This window comes from Myxine glutinosa, chromosome 14 (genome assembly GCF_964187855.1).
Source record: "Myxine glutinosa chromosome 14, kmMyxGlut1.1, whole genome shotgun sequence".
Classification (NCBI taxonomy): Eukaryota; Metazoa; Chordata; class Myxini; order Myxiniformes; family Myxinidae; genus Myxine; species Myxine glutinosa.
Window position 1 is genome coordinate 75,333,832 of NC_136274.1, and position 18,456 is coordinate 75,352,287.

Below are 18,456 nucleotides of genomic sequence, written 5' to 3' on the forward strand. Positions count from 1 at the left end.
TTGGGTGTGTGACTAGGCAGGTTGGGTGTGTGACTAGGCAGGTTGGGTGTGTGACTAGGCCAGTTGGGTGTGTGACTAGACAGGTTGGGTGTGTGACTAGACAGGTTGGGTGTGTGACTAGACAGGTTGGGTGTGTGACTAGACAGGTTGGGTGTGTGACTACAGGTTGGGTGTGTGACTACAGGTTGGGTGTGTGACTCGATAGGTTGGATGTGTAACTAGACAAGTTGGGTGTGTGACTAGACAAGTTGGGTGTGTGACTAGACAAGTTGGGTGTGTGACTAGACAATTTGGGTGTGTGACTAGACAAGTTGGGTGTGTGACTAGACAAGTTGGGTGTGTGACTAGGCAGGTTGGGTGTGTGACTAGGCAGGTTGGGTGTGTGACTAGGCAGGTTGGGTGTGTGACTAGACAAGTTGGGTGTGTGACTAGACAAGTTGGGTGTGTGACTAGGCAGGTTGGGTGTGTGACTAGGCAGGTTGGGTGTGTGACTAGACAAGTTGGGTGTGTGACTAGACAATTTGGGTGTGTGACTAGACAAGTTGGGTGTGTGACTAGACAAGTTGGGTGTGTGACTAGGCAGGTTGGGTGTGTGACTAGGCAGGTTGGGTGTGTCACTAGACAAGTTGGGTGTGTGACTAGACAAGTTGGGTGTGTGACTAGACAAGTTGGGTGTGTGACTAGGCAGGTTGGGTGTGTGACTAGACAGGTTGGGTGTGTGACTAGACAGGTTGGGTGTGTGACTACAGGTTGGGTGTGTGACTACAGGTTGGGTGTGTGACTACAGGTTGGGTGTGTGACTACAGGTTGGGTGTGTGACTCGATAGGTTGGATGTGTAACTAGACAAGTTGGGTGTGTGACTAGACAAGTTGGGTGTGTGACTAGACAAGTTGGGTGTGTGACTAGACAAGTTGGGTGTGTGACTAGACAATTTGGGTGTGTGACTAGACAAGTTGGGTGTGTGACTAGACAAGTTGGGTGTGTGACTAGGCAGGTTGGGTGTGTGACTAGGCAGGTTGGGTGTGTGACTAGACAAGTTGGGTGTGTGACTAGACAAGTTGGGTGTGTGACTAGACAAGTTGGGTGTGTGACTAGGCAGGTTGGGTGTGTGACTAGACAGGTTGGGTGTGTGACTAGACAGGTTGGGTGTGTGACTACAGGTTGGGTGTGTGACTACAGGTTGGGTGTGTGACTACAGGTTGGGTGTGTGACTCGATAGGTTGGGTGTGTGACTAGACAAGTTGGGTGTGTGACTAGACAAGTTGGGTGTGTGACTAGACAAGTTGGGTGTGTGACTAGACAAGTTGGGTGTGTGACTAGACAAGTTGGGTGTGTGACTAGACAAGTTGGGTGTGTGACTAGACAAGTTGGGTGTGTGACTGGGACAAATTCATTCGATTTTGGTGAAGATCCGGATCTAGACCTGAAAATGTATATATTTTTCAGGTCATTCTTCGCCATTGAGTGAAACAGCCACAAACGATATACAGCACGATATTTCAATAAGTTGTGGACAAAGTATAACAAAACTTGTTGATGGGTTGGGTCGGCGACACGAACAAATTGATTAAATTTTGGTTCAGGTCCAGATCCAGATCCGGCCTATCAATGGATACAACATGTAAACTGTTTACCCTGGCGGAGGTTAGCGCTCTACCGAGTGATGTTCTAGTTTGTATTTGTGTGCATGCGTGTGTGTGTGTACGTGTGTCTATTTGGGCGTGTGTATGGGCGTGTGTATGTATGTATGTATGTATGTATGTATGTATGTGTATGTGTGTGTATATGTGTGTGTATGCATGTGTGTGTAAGTGTGTCCATTTGGGCATGTGTATGGGCGTGTGTATGTATGTATGTATGTATGTGTGTGTATATGTGTGTGTGTGTGTGTGTGTGTGTGTGTGTGTGTGTGTGTGTGTGTGTCGATGTATATATGCGTATATGTGTATAAGTGTGTGTATGTGTGTGTGTGTGTGTGTGTATGTGCGTGTATGTGTGTGTATGTGTGTGTGTGTGTGTGTGTGTGTGTGTGTGTGTGTGTCGATGTATATATGCGTATATGTGTATAAGTGTGTGTATGTGTGTGTGTGTGTGTGTGTGTATGTGCGTGTATGTGCGTGTATGTGTGTGTATGTGTGTGTGTGTGTGTGTGTGTGTGTGTGTGTGTGTGTGTGTGTGTGTGTGTGTGTGTGTATGTGTGTGTATGTGTGTATGTATGTGTATGTGTGTATGTATGTATGTGTGTGTATGTGTGGATGTGTGTATGTATGTATGTGTGTTTGAAAGCCCAATGTTGAAATAAACTCTCATTGAGAATATTGAGATTTGATTACTCCAGAAAAGTTTTCTTTTGTATTAAAGACATACATCACATGATAACGTTTCCGGTGTGTACCCCGGTTTCCGGTGTGTACCCCGGTTTAGAATAGGTACACCGTATCCCTGCGCATCGTAAGAGGCGACTAAGGGTTGGCGTCAGGAAGGGCATCCGGCCATAAAAACATTGCCTCAAACAGGGAACCATGATCGTCATGGGGCCCGCAAGGCTAACCCCCACTCTAGCATGGAAAATGACCTTAAAACGATCATTCATTCATCACATGATAACGATATAAAAAAGAAAAAGAAAAACAACAGCCATACCTGCCAACTTTCTTGCCAGAAGCCACCGGCACTTGATTGTGTGTTTGTGTTGTCGAACCTTCTTACAAGACAGTTTAGGAAAGGGAATGCAGGTAAGCAAGAGTGAGAGGGGAATAGCTAAACATTAACACGCATCTGTCTGATGAATAACAGGGAACCATGATTGTCATGGGGCCCCGTAAGGCTAACCCCCACTCCGGCGGGGAAAAATGGCCTTAAAACGATCATTCATGTCCGATGAAGTCATGGAGCCACAGACAGTGGATGCAAACCAGAGTGTAATGGACCCCAACGTGCCAAAAGCTGTTCATGAAACCATGTTTCAACAGGCAATCCTGACAGGCCAGTTGCATTCTGGGAAGCTGATATGCTGCTCCTCTAAAGTATACTGTTAAAGCGCGGCGTTACGCGCGCTGCTTGCGAGCAAGGAGGAAGCGGACAAGCGGTAACTTATAAGCGTCTTTATTTCAGGAGCTCACTGTAACACTGGCGCGCTCCGGGCTGCGCGCCCGGTGTATATCATGAGGCCACGCCTACCCCTCGGGCGTGGCCACCGCCCACTTGGTGCGCGGAATGATGTCACCACGCCAGTGGGCTTTTGTGTCCGCCACACGCGCCCCCCCAGAATTCCCGCGCACCTGGAGGGCCAGTTTGCAGGGCAGACGAATGACCCGGCCGAAGCGCCCCCCGGCGATCGGCGGCGTCCGGGGTGCAGGGATGCCAGGTGGGATGCCCCTGGCTGCCCCTGGGATGGGTGCAGGACCGGGGGGCGGCGTGGCGGCGGGGCTGGGCGGTGCCGGGGGTCCGCCCGCAGGGGGGCGGCCCCGACGTGGGGGTCGGGCCACTGGCGGTGGATGGTCCACGTCGAGGTGGGCCGGCTTGAGGCGGTCCACCGAAACGCGGTCAGGAGTACCGCCGATGTCCAGGGTGAAGTGCTTCGCCCCGGTCTCCAGCACGCGGAAAATCCCGTCGTACGGGGGCCGCAGTGGTGTCCGGTGGGCATCGTGGCGGACGAAGACGTACTCCGCCGTGCGAAGCTCCGGGGCGACGTGCGTCGGTGGGTGCCCGTGGCATGCCGTTGGCACCGGGGCGAACCTCTGGGCGGTCTCTTGCAGAGCGGAGCGCTGCTGTGCCGCGGACCATGGTGCCGTGGAGTCGGGGAGGAACTCACCCGGCACCCGCAGCGGTTGCCCGAAGACCAGCTCCGCCGCGGATGCGCGCAGGTCCTCCTTGGGCGCCGTCCGGAGGCCCAGCAGGACCCAGGGGAGCCTGTCGACCCAGCCGCCGTCGCGGAGGGTGGCCCGGAGCGCGGCCTTCAATGAGCGGTGAAATCGCTCACACAGGCCGTTAGCCTGGGGGTGGTAGGCCGTGGTTCGGTGCAGCCGGACCCCGAGCCCCCTGCGCGACCGCCCCCCAGAGCTCCGAGGTGAACTGGGGGCCGCGGTCGGACGAGATGTCTGAGGGGGCGCCGAACCGGGCGACCCAGGTGGCGATGAAAGCCTGCGCGACATCGGCCGCCGTTGTCGACGCCAAGGGCACGGCCTCCGGCCACCGGGTGGTGCGGTCCACCATGGTGAGGACGTAGGTGAAACCCCGCGAGGGGGGCAGAGGTCCCACCAGGTCCACGTGGACGTGGTCAAACCGGCGTTCCAGCACCGTGAACGGGGCCAACGGGGCCTGGGTGTGCCGGTGCACCTTGGCGCGCTGGCACGCGAGGCACGTCCTGGCCCAGCCGCGGACGGCCTTCCGGAGGCCATGCCAGACGAACTTGTCGGCGATCAGCCTTTGGGAGGTCCTCGCGCCCGGGTGGGACAGGCCGGCCGTGGATGGCGTCAAACACCTGGCGCTGCCAGCCCGCGGGCACGATGGGGCGAGGACGCCCGAGGGAGACGTCGCACAAGAGGGCCGCGCCCGCGCCGTCGAACGGCACCTCGGTGACACGGAGGCCCGTGACGGCGGTCCGCAAGGCCTGGACGTCGGGGTCAGCGGCCTGGTCCGCTGCCATCCGGGCATAGTCGATGCCGAGGTGGACTGCGTGGGCGACGGCCCGGGAAAGGCAATCCGCCACCGGGTTGTCCTTCCCCGCGACGTGCTGGATGTCCGACGTGTACTCGGACACGGCCGAGAGGGCGCGGAAACCCCTTCACCACCTCCACCTTGGCCGGCAGGGGGACGGCTCCGTGCTTGGTGACATGGTGCCCCAGAAAATCGATTACGGCGGCGCCGAACCGGCACTTTGCGGGGTTCACAATCAGGCCATGCTGGCCCAGGCGCTCGAAGAGCGTGTGGAGGTGGCGTAGGTGCTCATCGCGGGACGCGCTGGCGACGAGGATATCGTCCAGGTAGACGTAGACAAAATCCAAGTCGCACAGGACGCTGTCCATCAGTCGCTGGAACGCCTGAGCCGCATTCTTCAGACCGAAGGGCATCCGCAGGAACTCGAAGAGTCCGAATGGCATGATGACCGCCGTCTTCGGGACGTCCTCCGGCCTGACGGGGACCTGATGGTAGCCGCGTATGAGGTCCACCTTCGAGAAGAAGGACATGCCCGCTAAACGGGCGGAAAAGTCCTGAATGTGGGGGACGGGGTAGCGGTCGGGAGTGGTGGCGTCATTGAGACGGCGATAGTCCCCGCACGGTCGCCATCCCCCGCCGGGCTTCGGCACGATGTGCAGCGGCGACGCCCAAGCGCTCTCTGAGCGCCGAACGATGCCGAGTCGCTCCAGGGTAGCAAACGCCGCTTTTGCCACAGCCAGCTTCGTCGGCTCGAGGCGGCGTGCCCGGGCGTAGACCGGTGGCCCGACGGTGGGGATGTGATGGGCCACCCCGTGCTTGACGGCCCCCGCCGAGAAGGTGGGCCGCGTGAGGGCCGGGAAGCCGGCGAGGAGGCGGGTGAATGCGTCCGCTGCCGGAAGCGTACAGACCAACGTGGCCGGAACCGAACCGTTCGGCAAGCCGCTTGGCAAGCCGCTCGTTGAGCTGCTCGCCGAGCTGGGCAACGCACAAGCGAGTGAGCTGAACGTCTCGGCCTGGACAAGACGTCTGCACTTGACGTCGACCAGGAGCCCATTAGCGCACAGGAAGTCCGCGCCAAGCAGTGCCATGGGCACGTCGGCGGTGACGAACGTCCATCGGAAAACCTGCCCTCCGAACCGCAGAGAGAGGCAGCGTTTTCCGTACGTACGGATGGGCGTCCCGTTCGCGGCAAGCAGCGCGGGGCCCCCACCCGCGGCGTGCTTGTCTGACGTGCCGGCGGGAACGACACTCATCTGCGCTCCCGTGTCGCACAGGTAACGGCGCCCGGAGAAGGTGTCCGTTATGAACAGCAGGCTGCTCGAACGGCCGGCACTCATCGCCACTATTGAGCGCCGGCCCGGGCGTTTCCCGACCTGTTGAAGGAGCATGGCGGATGACACTGCCGAGCTTCGTGGCCGAACTTGGCGTGGAACCAGCACCAGGTGGTGGAGCTGGAGGAGCGCGGCTGGCTCCGCCAGGCCGGTGGAGTTGGCGGGTTTCCCCGCGGTGGCGGTTTTCGCCGCGGCAGTGGGCGGGGCGTGGCGGCGGTCACGAGGTGCGTATCAGCATGCTGCGTATGCTGTATAAGCTGATGCTGTGGATCAGCAGCATCAGCAGCATTAGCAGCATCAGCAGCATTAGCAGCATCAGCCACGAGGGCCGTGACGGCCACGCCGACTCTCGCCCGCGTGTCCGAAGCGGCGAAGTACTTGTCCGCCTCGGCCGCCAATGCCCGGGGTTCCGTTAGCCCGGTCCCGGCCAACGCGAGGCGAACCTGCGCTGGAAGTTGGCGACGGAAAAGCGCCGGAATAGAGAACCGGGGGCTTCGTCGCCCAACAGTGACAGCATATGGTCCATTCGGACCGACGGGCGCGTGTCACCGAGCTCGGGGAGATCCAGGAGGCGGTCGGCCCGTGCGTCGTCCGTGAGGCCGAACGTGGCTAGGAGTAGCCGCTTGAGTGCCTCGTACTTGTGGCCGTCCGGTGGGTGGCGAAGGACGGACACAACTCGAGCGGCCGTGCCGGGCCCGAGGGAGGCGACGACGTGGTAATAGCGCGTGTCATCGCCGGTGAGGCGCCGAAGCTGAAATTGGGCTTCGGCCTGGACGAACCAGACTTCGGCCTGAGCCTCCCAAAATTCGGGAAGTTTGATGAATTGGCCATGGCAATGGCGTCGCGTGTGGAAGGATCGCTCCGGCAGATCCAACGTCGAGGGGGTCACCAGTAAAGCGTGGCGTTACGCACGCTGCTTGCGAGCAAGGAGGAAGCGGACAAGCGGTAACTTATAAGCGTCTTTATTTCAGGAGCTCACTGTAACACTGGCGCGCTCCAGGCTGCGCGCCCGGTGTATATCATGAGGCCACGCCTACCCCTCGGGCGTGGCCACCGCCCACTTGGTGCGCGGAATGATGTCACCACGCCAGTGGGCTTTTGTGTCCGCCACACTGTACTCTTAATCAATTTACAAATTTAACTCCGAATACATAAACCTGGCGGAGCAGTATGGAGAAAATCCATCTACAAAGTACACATTGACAAACTATCTCTCCGCATCCAAAACAGTGCAGTATATGATCATGTTTAAATGATGCTCTTGGAATTTCTAAAAATGGAGGCCAACCACCCTGGGGAGGTAGGCGGAGGAGTAGAGGAGTAGAGGAGTGGAGGAGTGGAGGAGAAGAGGCATGGAGGAGTGGAGGAGTAAAGGAGTGGAGGAGTAGAGGAGTAGAGGAGTGGGGGAGTGGAGGAGAAGAGGCATGGAGGAGTGGAGGAGTAAAAGAGTGGGGGAGTGGAGGAGTAGAGGAGTAGTGGAGTGGAGGAATAGAGGAGTGGAGGAATAGAGGAGTGGAGGAGTGGAGGAGTAGATGAGTGGAGGAGTGGGGGAGTGGAGGAGTAGCGGAGTGGAGGAGTAGAGGAGTGGAGGAGTGGAGGAATAGAGGAGTGGAGGAGTAGATGAGTGGAGGAGTGGGGGAGTGGAGGAGAAGAGGCATGGAGGAGTGGAGGAGTAAAGGAGTGGAGGAGTAGAGGAGTAGAGGAGTGGAGGAGTGGAGGAGAAGAGGCATGGAGGAGTGGAGGAGTAAAGGAGTGGGGGAGTGGAGGAGTAGAGGAGTAGTGCAGTGGAGGAATAGAGGAGTGGAGGAGTGGAGGAATAGAGGAGTGGAGGAGTGGAGGAGTAGATGAGTGGAGGAGTGGGGGAGTGGAGGAGTAGCGGAGTGGAGTAGAGGAGTGGAGGAGTGGAGGAGTGGGGGGAGGAGAGGAGCAGAGGAGTGGGGGAGGAGAGGAGTAGAGGAGCAGAGGAGTGGAGGTATAGAGGAGTAGAGGAGTGGAGGACTAGTGGGGTGGAGGAGTGGAGGAGTGGAGGAGAAGAGGCATGGAGGAGTGGAGGAGTAAAGGAGTGGAGGAGTAGAGGAGTAGAGGAGTGGAGGAGAAGAGGCATGGAGGAGTGGAGGAGTAAAAGAGTGGGGGAGTGGAGGAATAGAGGAGTGGAGGAATAGAGGAGTGGAGGAGTGGAGGAGTAGATGAGTGGGGGAGTGGAGGAGTAGCAGAGTGGAGGAGTAGAGGAGTGGAGGAGTGGAGGAATAGAGGAGTGGAGGAGTAGATGAGTGGAGGAGTGGGGGAGTGGGGGAGTGGAGGAGAAGAGGCATGGAGGAGTGGAGGAGTAAAGGAGTGGAGGAGTAGAGGAGTGGAGGAGTGGAGGAGAAGAGGCATGGAGGAGTGGAGGAGTAAAGGAGTGGGGGAGTGGAGGAGTAGAGGAGTAGTGCAGTGGAGGAATAGAGGAGTGGAGGAGTGGAGGAATAGAGGAGTGGAGGAGTGGAGGAATAGAGGAGTGGAGGAGTGGGGGAGTGGAGGAGTAGCGGAGTGGAGTAGAGGAGTGGAGGAGTGGGGGGAGGAGAGGAGCAGAGGAGTGGGGGAGGAGAGGAGTAGAGGAGCAGAGGGGTGGAGGTATAGAGGAGTAGAGGAGTGGAGGACTAGCGGGGTGGAGGAGTAGAGGAGTGGAGGAGTAGAGGAGTGGAGGAGTGGGGGAGTAGAGCAGAGGAGTAGAGGAGTGGAGGAGTAGAGGGGTAGAGTGGCGGAGTGGAGGAGTAGAGGGGTAGTGGAATAGAGGAGTAGAGGAGTGGAGGAGTAGCGGAGTAGAGGAGTGGAGGAGTAAAGGAGTGGAGGAGTAGAGGAGTAGCGGAGTGGGGGAGGAGAGGAGCAGAGGAGTGGGGGAGGAGAGAAGTGGAGGAGTGGGGGAGTGGAGGAGTAGCGGAGTGGAGGAGTAGAGGAGTGGAGGAGTAGAGGAGGAGAGGAGTGGAGGAGTAGAGGAGGAGAGGAGTGGAGGAATAGAGGAGTGGAGGAGTGGAGGAATAGAGGAATAGAGGAGTGGAGGAGTAGATGAGTGGAGGAATGGGGGAGTGGAGGAGTAGCGGAGTGGAGGAGTGGGGGAGTAGAGTAGGGCAGAGGAGTAGAGGAGTGGGGGAGTAGAGTAGAGCAGAGGAGTAGAGGAGTGGAGGAGTAGAGGGGTAGTGGAGTGGCGGAGTGGAGGAGTAGAGGGGTAGTGGAATAGAGGAGTAGAGGAGTGGAGGAGTGGAGGAGTGGAGGAGAAGAGGCATGGAGGAGTGGAGGAGTAAAGGAGTGGAGGAGTAGAGGAGTAGAGGAGTGGGGGAGTGGAGGAGAAGAGGCATGGAGGAGTAAAGGAGTGGGGGAGTGGAGGAGTAGAGGAGTAGTGGAGTGGAGGAATAGAGGAGTGGAGGAATAGAGGAGTGGAGGAGTGGAGGAGTAGATGAGTGGAGGAGTGGAGGAGTAGCGGAGTGGAGGAGTAGAGGAGTGGAGGAGTGGAGGAATAGAGGAGTGGAGGAGTAGATGAGTGGAGGAGTGGGGGAGTGGAGGAGAAGAGGCATGGAGGAGTGGAGGAGTAAAGGAGTGGAGGAGTAGAGGAGTAGAGGAGTAGTGCAGTGGAGGAATAGAGGAGTGGAGGAGTGGAGGAATAGAGGAGTGGAGGAGTGGAGGAGTAGATGAGTGGAGGAGTGGGGGAGTGGAGGAGTAGCGCAGTGGAGTAGGGGAGTGGAGGAGTGGAGGAGTGGGGGGAGGAGAGGAGCAGAGGAGTGGGGGAGGAGAGGAGTAGAGGAGCAGAGGAGTGGAGGTATAGAGGAGTAGAGGAGTAGTGCAGTGGAGGAATAGAGGAGTGGAGGAGTGGAGGAATAGATGAGTGGAGGAGTGGGGGAGTGGAGGAGAAGAGGCATGGAGGAGTGGAGGAGTAAAGGAGTGGAGGACTAGTGGGGTGGAGGAGTAGTGGGGTGGAGGAGTAGAGGAGTAGTGGAGTGGGGGAGGCGAGGAGCAGAACAGTGGGGGAGGAGAGGAGTAGAGGAGCAGAGGAGTGGAGGTATAGAGGAGTAGAGGAGTGGAGGAATAGAGGAGTGGAGGAGTGGGGGAGTGGGGGAGTGGGGGAGTAGAGCAGAGGAGTAGAGGAGTGGAGGAGTAGAGGAGTAGAGGAGTGGAGGAGTAGAGGGGTAGTGGAATAGAGGAGTAGAGGAGTGGAGGAATAGAGGAGTGGAGGAGTGGGGGAGTGGGGGAGTGGGGGAGTAGAGCAGAGGAGTAGAGGAGTGGAGGAGTAGAGGAGTAGAGGAGTGGAGGAGTAGAGGGGTAGTGGAATAGAGGAGTAGAGGAGTGGAGGAGTAGAGGAGTAGTGGAGTGGAGGAGTAGAGGAGTGGTGGAGTGGAGGAGTAAAGGAGTGGAGGAGTAGAGGAGTAGCGGAGTGGGGGAGGAGAGGAGCAGAGGAGTGGGGGAGGAGAGAAGTGGAGGAGTGGGGGAGTGGAGGAGTGGAGGAGTAGCGGAGCAGAGGAGTGGAGGAGTAGAGGAGTAGGGGAGTGGAGGAGTAGAGGAGTAGAGGAGTGGAGGAATAGAGGAGTGGAGGAGTGGAGGAATAGAGGAGTGGAGGAGTGGGGGAGTGGAGGAGTGGAGGAGTAGAGGAGTGGAGGAGTGGAGGAGTAGAGGGGTAGTGGAATAGAGGAGTAGAGGAGTGGAGGAGTAGAGGAGTAGTGGGGTGGAGGAGTAGAGGAGTAGTGGAGTGGCGGAGTGGAGGAGTAGAGGATTGGAGGAGTGGGGGAGTGGGGGAGTAGAGTAGAGGAGTAGAGGAGTGGGGGAGTAGAGGAGTAGAGGAGTGGAGGAGTAGAGGATTGGAGGAGTAGAGGAGTAGTGGAGTGGAGGAGTAGAGAAGTAGAGGGGTAGAGGAATAGAGGAGTGGAGGAGTGGAGGAGTAGAGGAGTAGAGGAGTGGAGGAGTAGGGGAGTAGAGGAGTGGAGGGGTGGGGGAGTAGAGGAGCAGCGGAGTAGAAGAGTGGAGGAGTCGAGGAGTGGAGGAGTAGAGGAATAGAGGAGTAGAGGAGTGGATGAGTATATGAGTAGAGGAGTGGAGGAGTGGGGGAGTAGAGTAGAGGAGTGGAGGAGTAGAGGAGTAGAGGAGTAGTGGAGTGGAGGAGTAGAGTGGAGGAGTAGAGGGGTAGAGGAATAGAGGAGTAGAGGAGTGGAGGAGTAGAGGGGTAGAGGAGTAGCGGAGTGGAGGAGTACAGGAGTAGAGGAGTGGAGGAATGGAGGAGTAGAGGAATAGAGGAGTAGAGGAATAGAGGAGTAGAGGAGTGGATGAGTATATGAGTAGAGGAGTGGAGGAGTGGGGGAGTAGAGTAGAGGAGTGGAGGAGTAGAGGAGTAGAGGAGTAGTGGAGTGGAGGAGTAGAGGAGTAGAGGAGTGGAGGAATGGAGGAGTAGAGGAGCAGAGGAGTTGAGGAGTAGAGGGGTAGAGGAGTAGAGTAGTAGAGAAGTAGCAGAATAGAGGAGTAGAGGAGTGGAGGAGTAGAGGAGTGCGGGAGTGGGGGAGTGGGGGAGTGCGGGAGTGGGGGAGTGGGGGAGTGGGGGAGTAGAGTAGAGGAGTAGAGGAGTGGGGGAGTGGGGGAGTAGAGTAGAGGAGTAGAGGAGTGGGGGAGTGGAGGAGTAGAGGAGTAGCGGAGTGGAGGAGTAGAGGAGTAGCGGAGTGGAGGAGTAGAGGAGTTGAGGAGTGGTGGCATGGAGGAGTAGAGGAGTGGAGGAGTGGGGGAATGGGCGAGTAGAGTAGAGGAGTAGAGGAGTGGGGGAGTAGAGGAGTAGAGGAGTGGAGGAGTAGAGGAATAGAGGAGTGGAGGAGTAGAGGAGTAGGGGAGTAGCGGAGTGGAGGAGTAGAGGAGTGGATGAGTAGAGGAGTGGAGGAGTGGGGGAGTAGAGTAGAGGAGTAGCAGAGTGGAGGAGTAGAGTCGAGGAGTAGAGGAGTGGGGGAGTAGAGTAGAGGAGTAGAGGAGTGGAGGAATAGAGTGGAGGAGTAGAAGCGTGGAGGAGTAGAGGAGTGGAGGAATGGAGGAGTGGAGGAGTGGGGGAGTGGGGGAGTAGAGTCGAGGAGTAGAGGAGTGGGGGAGTAGAGTAGAGGAGTAGAGGAGTGGAGGAATAGAGGAGTGGAGGAGTGGAGGAGTGGAGGAGTAGAAGCGTGGAGGAGTCGAGGAGTGGGGGAGTAGAGTAGGGGAGTAGAGTAGAGGAGTCGAGGAGTGGGGGAGTAGAGTAGAGGAGTAGAGGAGTGAAGGAATAGAGGAGTGGAGGAGTGGAGGAATAGAGGAGTGAAGGAATAGAGGAGTGGAGGAGTGGAGTGGAGGAGTGGTTACTGGAATTCTTCCTCCATTTGCAAGGGAAAAAACAGGATTCGAAGGAAAGAAAAAAAAAATCATACTGAAGTGGGACGAAGTACACCTGGTCAGTACAGTATTTCAGGGGCTGAGCGTACTTTTATGTCTTTTCGACATCCTGTATGATCGGATGAGAGTTTCCAGGAAGAAGCTTGGTGAAATTTTATCGGATATTTCAGGCAACCTGTCGGTATTTAAACTGTTTTTCGCCGCCATTGTCAGAAGTGGACACGGACTTGGTGAAAAATCTCAGGTATACGAACGAGTTAGTGAAAAAGAGAAAACCTGGGGTGCATGAAATGTTTGCATATCTTTGCACTAAAGTGACAAAATTATTAGAACAAGTTATATAAAGATAACTGAGCTACTCCAACACATTCAAGCAAAGAAGGAATGGGGTGGTTGGGTGAGGGGCAGAGGGAGGAATGATGGGGGAGGTAAAGGGGTGAGGAATGCACTTTTCCTTATCAGGAGAGGAGAGACTGACTTCCCTTACCATTTTTCAATGAATGGTCTTTGATCACACTTGATGCACGGCTATTCGAGGCCTCATCTCGTGGTCCAGCCAGGCCTGATCTCTTCACAGAACCGCTGCTGCTGTCTGGACGATGGTCTGCAGTGATACAAGTAAATGCAGATATTACATTTACAAGAAGGGTGGAGGGGGACGAGGGTAGCCATATTGAAGAAAACGAACCACCTTTAGAGGCCATTTTTCCCTGCAGAGCGGTGGGTTGGCCTTTTTCGGGAACCATGGTCCCCTTTTTGAAGCAATGTTTTATGGCCGGATGCCCATCCTGCCGCCAACCCTGTTAGTCGCCTCTTGCGACACACAGGGAATTACCAGTGAACTGGTACTCAATTTGCCAACCTCGGAAGGATGACAGGCTGAGTCAACCCCCTTGGCGTTAATTCAGCGATCGACCGGGATTTGTACCCAGGATCCTATGATCCCAAGCCGGACCCTAACCGCTAAGCCAACGAACACAGGATCCTAGGATCCCAAGCCGCACCCTAACCGCGAACCAACACCAACCCAGTAGTTTGACTGTGGCTCACCAGTACACTGAAGCAAGGAAAGAGTGTTTTGTTCCCCATTCCCCGGCAAAGTTGGAGATGGGGGACAAAAAATGCACTCCGTCCGACCGACCGATGATCTGTCCACGTACTTTTGTGTGCACGATATTTCAAAAACCGTTAAACATTTAGCTTTCATACTGCAGATATATATTCCTCATGACATTATCTCAACCCTAATAGATCACGGCGGTGATTGGCTGAATTGTGTAGCCATGGCAACCATCTTGGTAACCTGCCTTGTGTAAGTAATATTTCAAAATATTTAGCTTTCATATTGTCGCGTAACCGTGGTTAACACCACAGTTACGGATGACCGATTTGCGAGACTTTAACTCCCGAGGCGAACACTCAATGGCGGACTCAAGTTCAACACCAACGCGCGGAATGGCGGGCCGCAGCGAAGGCTCCGCAACCTTATCTATTAAAATCAAACACCCAGGAAAACTGCGTTCAGATATTATGTACAAAAAGTAATATAAGGGTTTATTAGGAAAAGTAAAGCCAGTGAAAAAGCCCGCCGGTAAATCTAATAATTCTAATAAACCTAAATCGGGACGTCCCCACACGACTGACAGCAAACACAAACGAGGGAGATTAATCACGAAAATAACACGTCCCGTCGTTCAAAATATACGCGGAGATCGGGCTTATCTGTCTTTGTCGTCTTGTATTGTTGGTGTCCAGCACCGCTCCTTCCGGCCCGATCGCACACCACGAGGCCCCTCGCTCCAAGCACCACGCGTCCGACGCAGGCCAGCGGCTCCACTTGACCAGGGACAGGAAGGACTCCTTTCAACTCCACTCGACTCGACGACGCGGGAGTGCTGGCAGCCAAGTGCCAACGAACTGCTCAGTGCCAACTGGGTGTGCTCTCGTGTGTCTCCTGCGACTGCCAGTGCCTGCCACGAACTCAACTCAACTGCGACGGGAATGGCGTGTCCTCTCCAACTCTCCACCACCGCTCAACTCTCTGGTGCCTGCCTGCGTCTGCCACGAAATGGCGTCCGACCGTCGCCTATATTGGTGGCCGATGACGTCACATTGCGCACTCCTCAGCCAATCAAAGCCTCCCGCGACTCCTGACATCTCCCCCGTTACGCGACCCTGCGGTCCTGGCATAACACGTGCCGGCCAGGTTTGTAGGCCTTTGGAGGTGTACACGGTGGCGGCCAATCGTGGCGGTGTTTTTGACCTGGTTTCCTGTCAATTTAATACGAAGTCCTTGTCAGGGAAAGGGGATTATTTAATGTTGCGCTAAGGACCTAACTAATGTTTATGTGGTTTGCAGTGCCATAAAGGACAAAGGTTTGATTACTAGGTGATACTCACAGGGGCGTTACCTTTAATCCCTCACTATTTAACACTCGAATCTCCAGGTAGATCCACACTCATACATCTTACCCCGACAACCGCCTGAACATCAATAACTTATTACATGTAGAGTCCCTGTCACGACAGCCGAATACCTACCTATTCAGATCTACCTAGCTCTAGATGTTGCATTACCAAATTCATAACAATATTACACAGATCTATTCCTCACCCAAAGGGCGGGAGAACTGGAGTATCAGCTCTTTGTAAAAAGAGGAATCGACTGTTTGGCCTTGATGAGACACATGGGGAAAGTGCGGATAGTTGGACGAAAATAATTTTCAATTGTCGTCTCTGACTTTATAATATGAGAAGAGTCAAAACCTGTGAGAAGAGAAGAAGCATCTGCGAAGAGCGAAGGTGTCCACCTTAAGCCAGAGCTGCAAGTTTATTTGAAGAGGTTTTCTTTTTCTTTCTTTTACATTACATGCATAGAAATTTATTTATTTTAATGGATGACCTTTGCACTCACAGATGTGATTTTCATAAGAATTTATGGCATTCTGTTTGCGGAGGCCGATCGTTTTAATCTTCATGAAGACAAAAGCACTGTAGTTATTACTATTATATGAGGTCAGCCAGGAAAGTCCAAGTCTTCCAAGAACCAGCTTGTCAGGTCTGACATTTGACTGAAGGTGATTTGGGCAGGAGAAGGTACAATTGCAACGCAGAAGAACCACCTTCAGAGGCCATTTCCCCCCCGCAGAGTAGGGGTTGGCCTTTTTTGGGCACCGTGGTCCCCTTTTTGAAGCAATGTTTTATGGCCGGATGCCCATCCTGCCGCCAACCCTGTTAATCACCTCTTGTGACACACAGGGAATTACCGTGAGCTGGTACTCAATTTGCCGACCCCGACAGGCTGAGTCAACTCCCCTGGCATTAATTCTGCAATCAACCAGGATTTGAACCCTTAGGATCCCAAGCAGACACCCTAACCGCTATTCCAATGAACCCAGGATCCTAGGATCCCAAGCCGACACCCTAACCACTATGCCAACGAACCCAGCATCATCGGATCCCAAGCCGACACCTTAACTGCTATGCCAACGAACCCAGGATCCTCGCATCTCAAGCCGACACATTAACCGCTATGCCAACGAACCCAGGATCCTAGGATCCCAAGCCGACACCATAACCGCTATGCCAACGAACCCGGGATCCTCGGATCCCAAGCCGACACCCTAACCACTATGCCAACGAACCCAGCATCCTCGGATCCCAAGCCGACACCTTAACCGCTATGCCAACGAACCCAGGATCCTCGGATCTCAAGCCGACACCTTAACCGCTATGCCAACGAACCCAGGATCCTCGGATCCCAAGCCGACACCCTAACCGCTATGCCAACGAACCCAGGATCCTAGGATCCCAAGCCGACACCCTAACTGCTATGCCAACGAACCCAGGATCCTAGTATCCCAAGCCGGCACCCTAACCGCTATGCCAACGAACCCAGGATCCTAGGATCCCAAGCCGGCACCCTAACCGCTAAACCAACGAACCCAGGATCCTGGGATCCCAAGCCGACACCCTAACCGCTATGCCAACGAACCCAGGTCCTAGGATCCCAAGCCGGCACCTTAACCGCTATGCCAACGAACCTAGGATCCTAGGATCCCAAGCCGACACCCTAACCGCTATGCCAACGAACCCAGGATCCTAGGATCCCAAGCCGGCACCCTAACCGCTATGCCAACGAACCCAGGATCCTGGGATCCCAAGCCGACACCCTAACCGCTATGCCAACACCAGGCTACTACAATTGCAACGCAGCAAGAAGGTAATTGAAGTGAAGGGATATTCTTTTAGCAGAGGAGGAGTCATTTATAGTATTGGTGTTTAGGGGCAGAGGTGAGCGAGTGAGACAACAGAAAATTGACTTTGTGTTATTGGACCGACAAGACCCAATGGGAACGCAAACCCAGGAATTTACAGTTAAATCAGGATATTGGTGATAACATGCCTACTATTCCCCAAATACACCATGGGATCTTTAACATATACCAAGCAATGCAAGCAGATGGGACACCCAGCTTGTCCTCTGAGGGATGGTGCACTGCTGCTATGCAACGCCCTCTGTCTGTGAAGCCCCAATCCGAGTTTATCGTCTGGTCAGGAATCGAACCCAGACAATCCAGCTCAAAAATGTATCATTCTGCTGGGAAAATGAAATGCTCACAAATGAAAGGGAGATTTGTAAAATAGAAACAAATCCTCACTGGGAATGCCTGGAAACGTTAAACAGAGTATGATCCTGCACCAGCAGAGGGCGCCGTGCGCCAAACAATCGTCATTCTCCGCTTGGAAGAATATGTGGGAATTGAAAACAAGGAGAGGCATCTTCTGGTGAAAATCTTTAGGGTTGCAGCAATTAGGAATTACAAAAATGTCGATAAGAGTGACAAGAATGTTAAGAGTGTCAAGAGTCCGTGAATCCTGGAGGTAGGCCTGCAACCGGAAGAGAAAGCTGTGAATTCTGGTGTAAAGAAACGACACAACAAATAAGTGCATTATGAAACGATTCATCTGAAATTTGGGGTAAATAACAACAAAGGAATAATTACATCCCCTGTCAACTCATCAACAAGTGTTCTCACTCGATCAACAACTTCCAAACAATCATTGGTTTTTCTTTGCTGGGAAGCGGAAACTTTTCAACAACCATCGTGTTCGGGTGCCCCGAGTCGCCATTTTCTGAGTTATTACCAATTTGATTTGGAAAAGATGGTAAAATGTTGGGTTGTTTCATTCTGTGGAATCTCCTTCTTAGCAGGACACACACACCTGGCACGTGCGAATGTGTAAAGACAGTGGATATTGTTCATACGTGAACAAACAAACCAATCTAACGACCACACCATCTCAAGCTATGATTTCGGGGCGACCTGCATGTGCAAGTAGATCGATTGACGCATTCAACTAAAGGATGTGCTTCTTGCAATTTCTCTCAATCCTCCAACCCATCTTCTGTCCCATAGGGCAGAAGATAGCCAAGAGGCCTGATCTACTCTCACAACTGCCATGAAATGATGACATCAATGTAATGCCATGACCGCCCATCTTCCGCCACCACATCCCATCCCTCTCCAGACGAAGTGCATTTTAGGCCAGCAGAATCGGTTTGCATGGCCGAGAGAAACACATGCATTAGGTCCTTAACACGTGCACTCACCATTAAACACGTGTGTGGGCCTTCTGCATCCGAGATGGAAATGGAGGCAGAAAGCCTGGGTTGGCATGAGATACAGCTTGGTGGTGGTGTATTGTGGTGATTAATTGCCGATTTCCTCTAAGCTGCCTCTTCTGGCTGCACCCTCTGACCGGCTCAATGGAACCGTTACAATGTGTTTAACCCAAATACACTGAAGACTGCCATCAGGAGTATCTTAACGTTCAAACTAACGTGACTCGGCGTGCACGCCTCACCACAGCACGCCTCACCACACGTCGTTTCAGGGGGATAGGCATCTTTGACCATTTCGGTGTCTTTTGGGTCTTCAGGGTCTTTTGGGTATTCATGGTGTTTTTGGGTGTTCAGGGCCATTTGGGTCTTCTGGGTCTTTTGGATACTCTGGGCCTTTAAGGGTATTTTGGGTCGTTGGAATATTTTGTGTCTTTGGGGTCTTCAGGGCCTTTTGGGTCTTCAGGGTCTTCAGGGGCTTTTGG

General features: G+C 54.5%; 1 protein-coding gene across 9 annotated transcripts in view; it reads right to left on the reverse strand.

Annotated features, from left to right (window-relative positions):
• The window catches only part of LOC137439922 (uncharacterized), a 206,586-nt gene that overhangs the window by 25,643 nt on the left and 162,487 nt on the right, over positions 1-18,456 (reverse strand). For 5 of the 9 annotated variants that reach the window (XM_078768267.1, XM_078768266.1, XM_068136173.2 and 2 more), the window contains 2 exons: positions 12,836-12,952; positions 2,645-2,705 (listed from right to left, as the gene is read on the reverse strand). In XM_078768267.1, coding sequence (XP_078624393.1) covers positions 2,645-2,705; positions 12,836-12,952 — 178 coding nt within the window. The remainder of the gene's footprint in view (positions 1-2,644; positions 2,706-12,835; positions 12,953-18,456) is intronic. The other 4 variants (XM_078768274.1, XM_078768270.1, XM_078768271.1 and 1 more) reach the window with 1 other exon arrangement.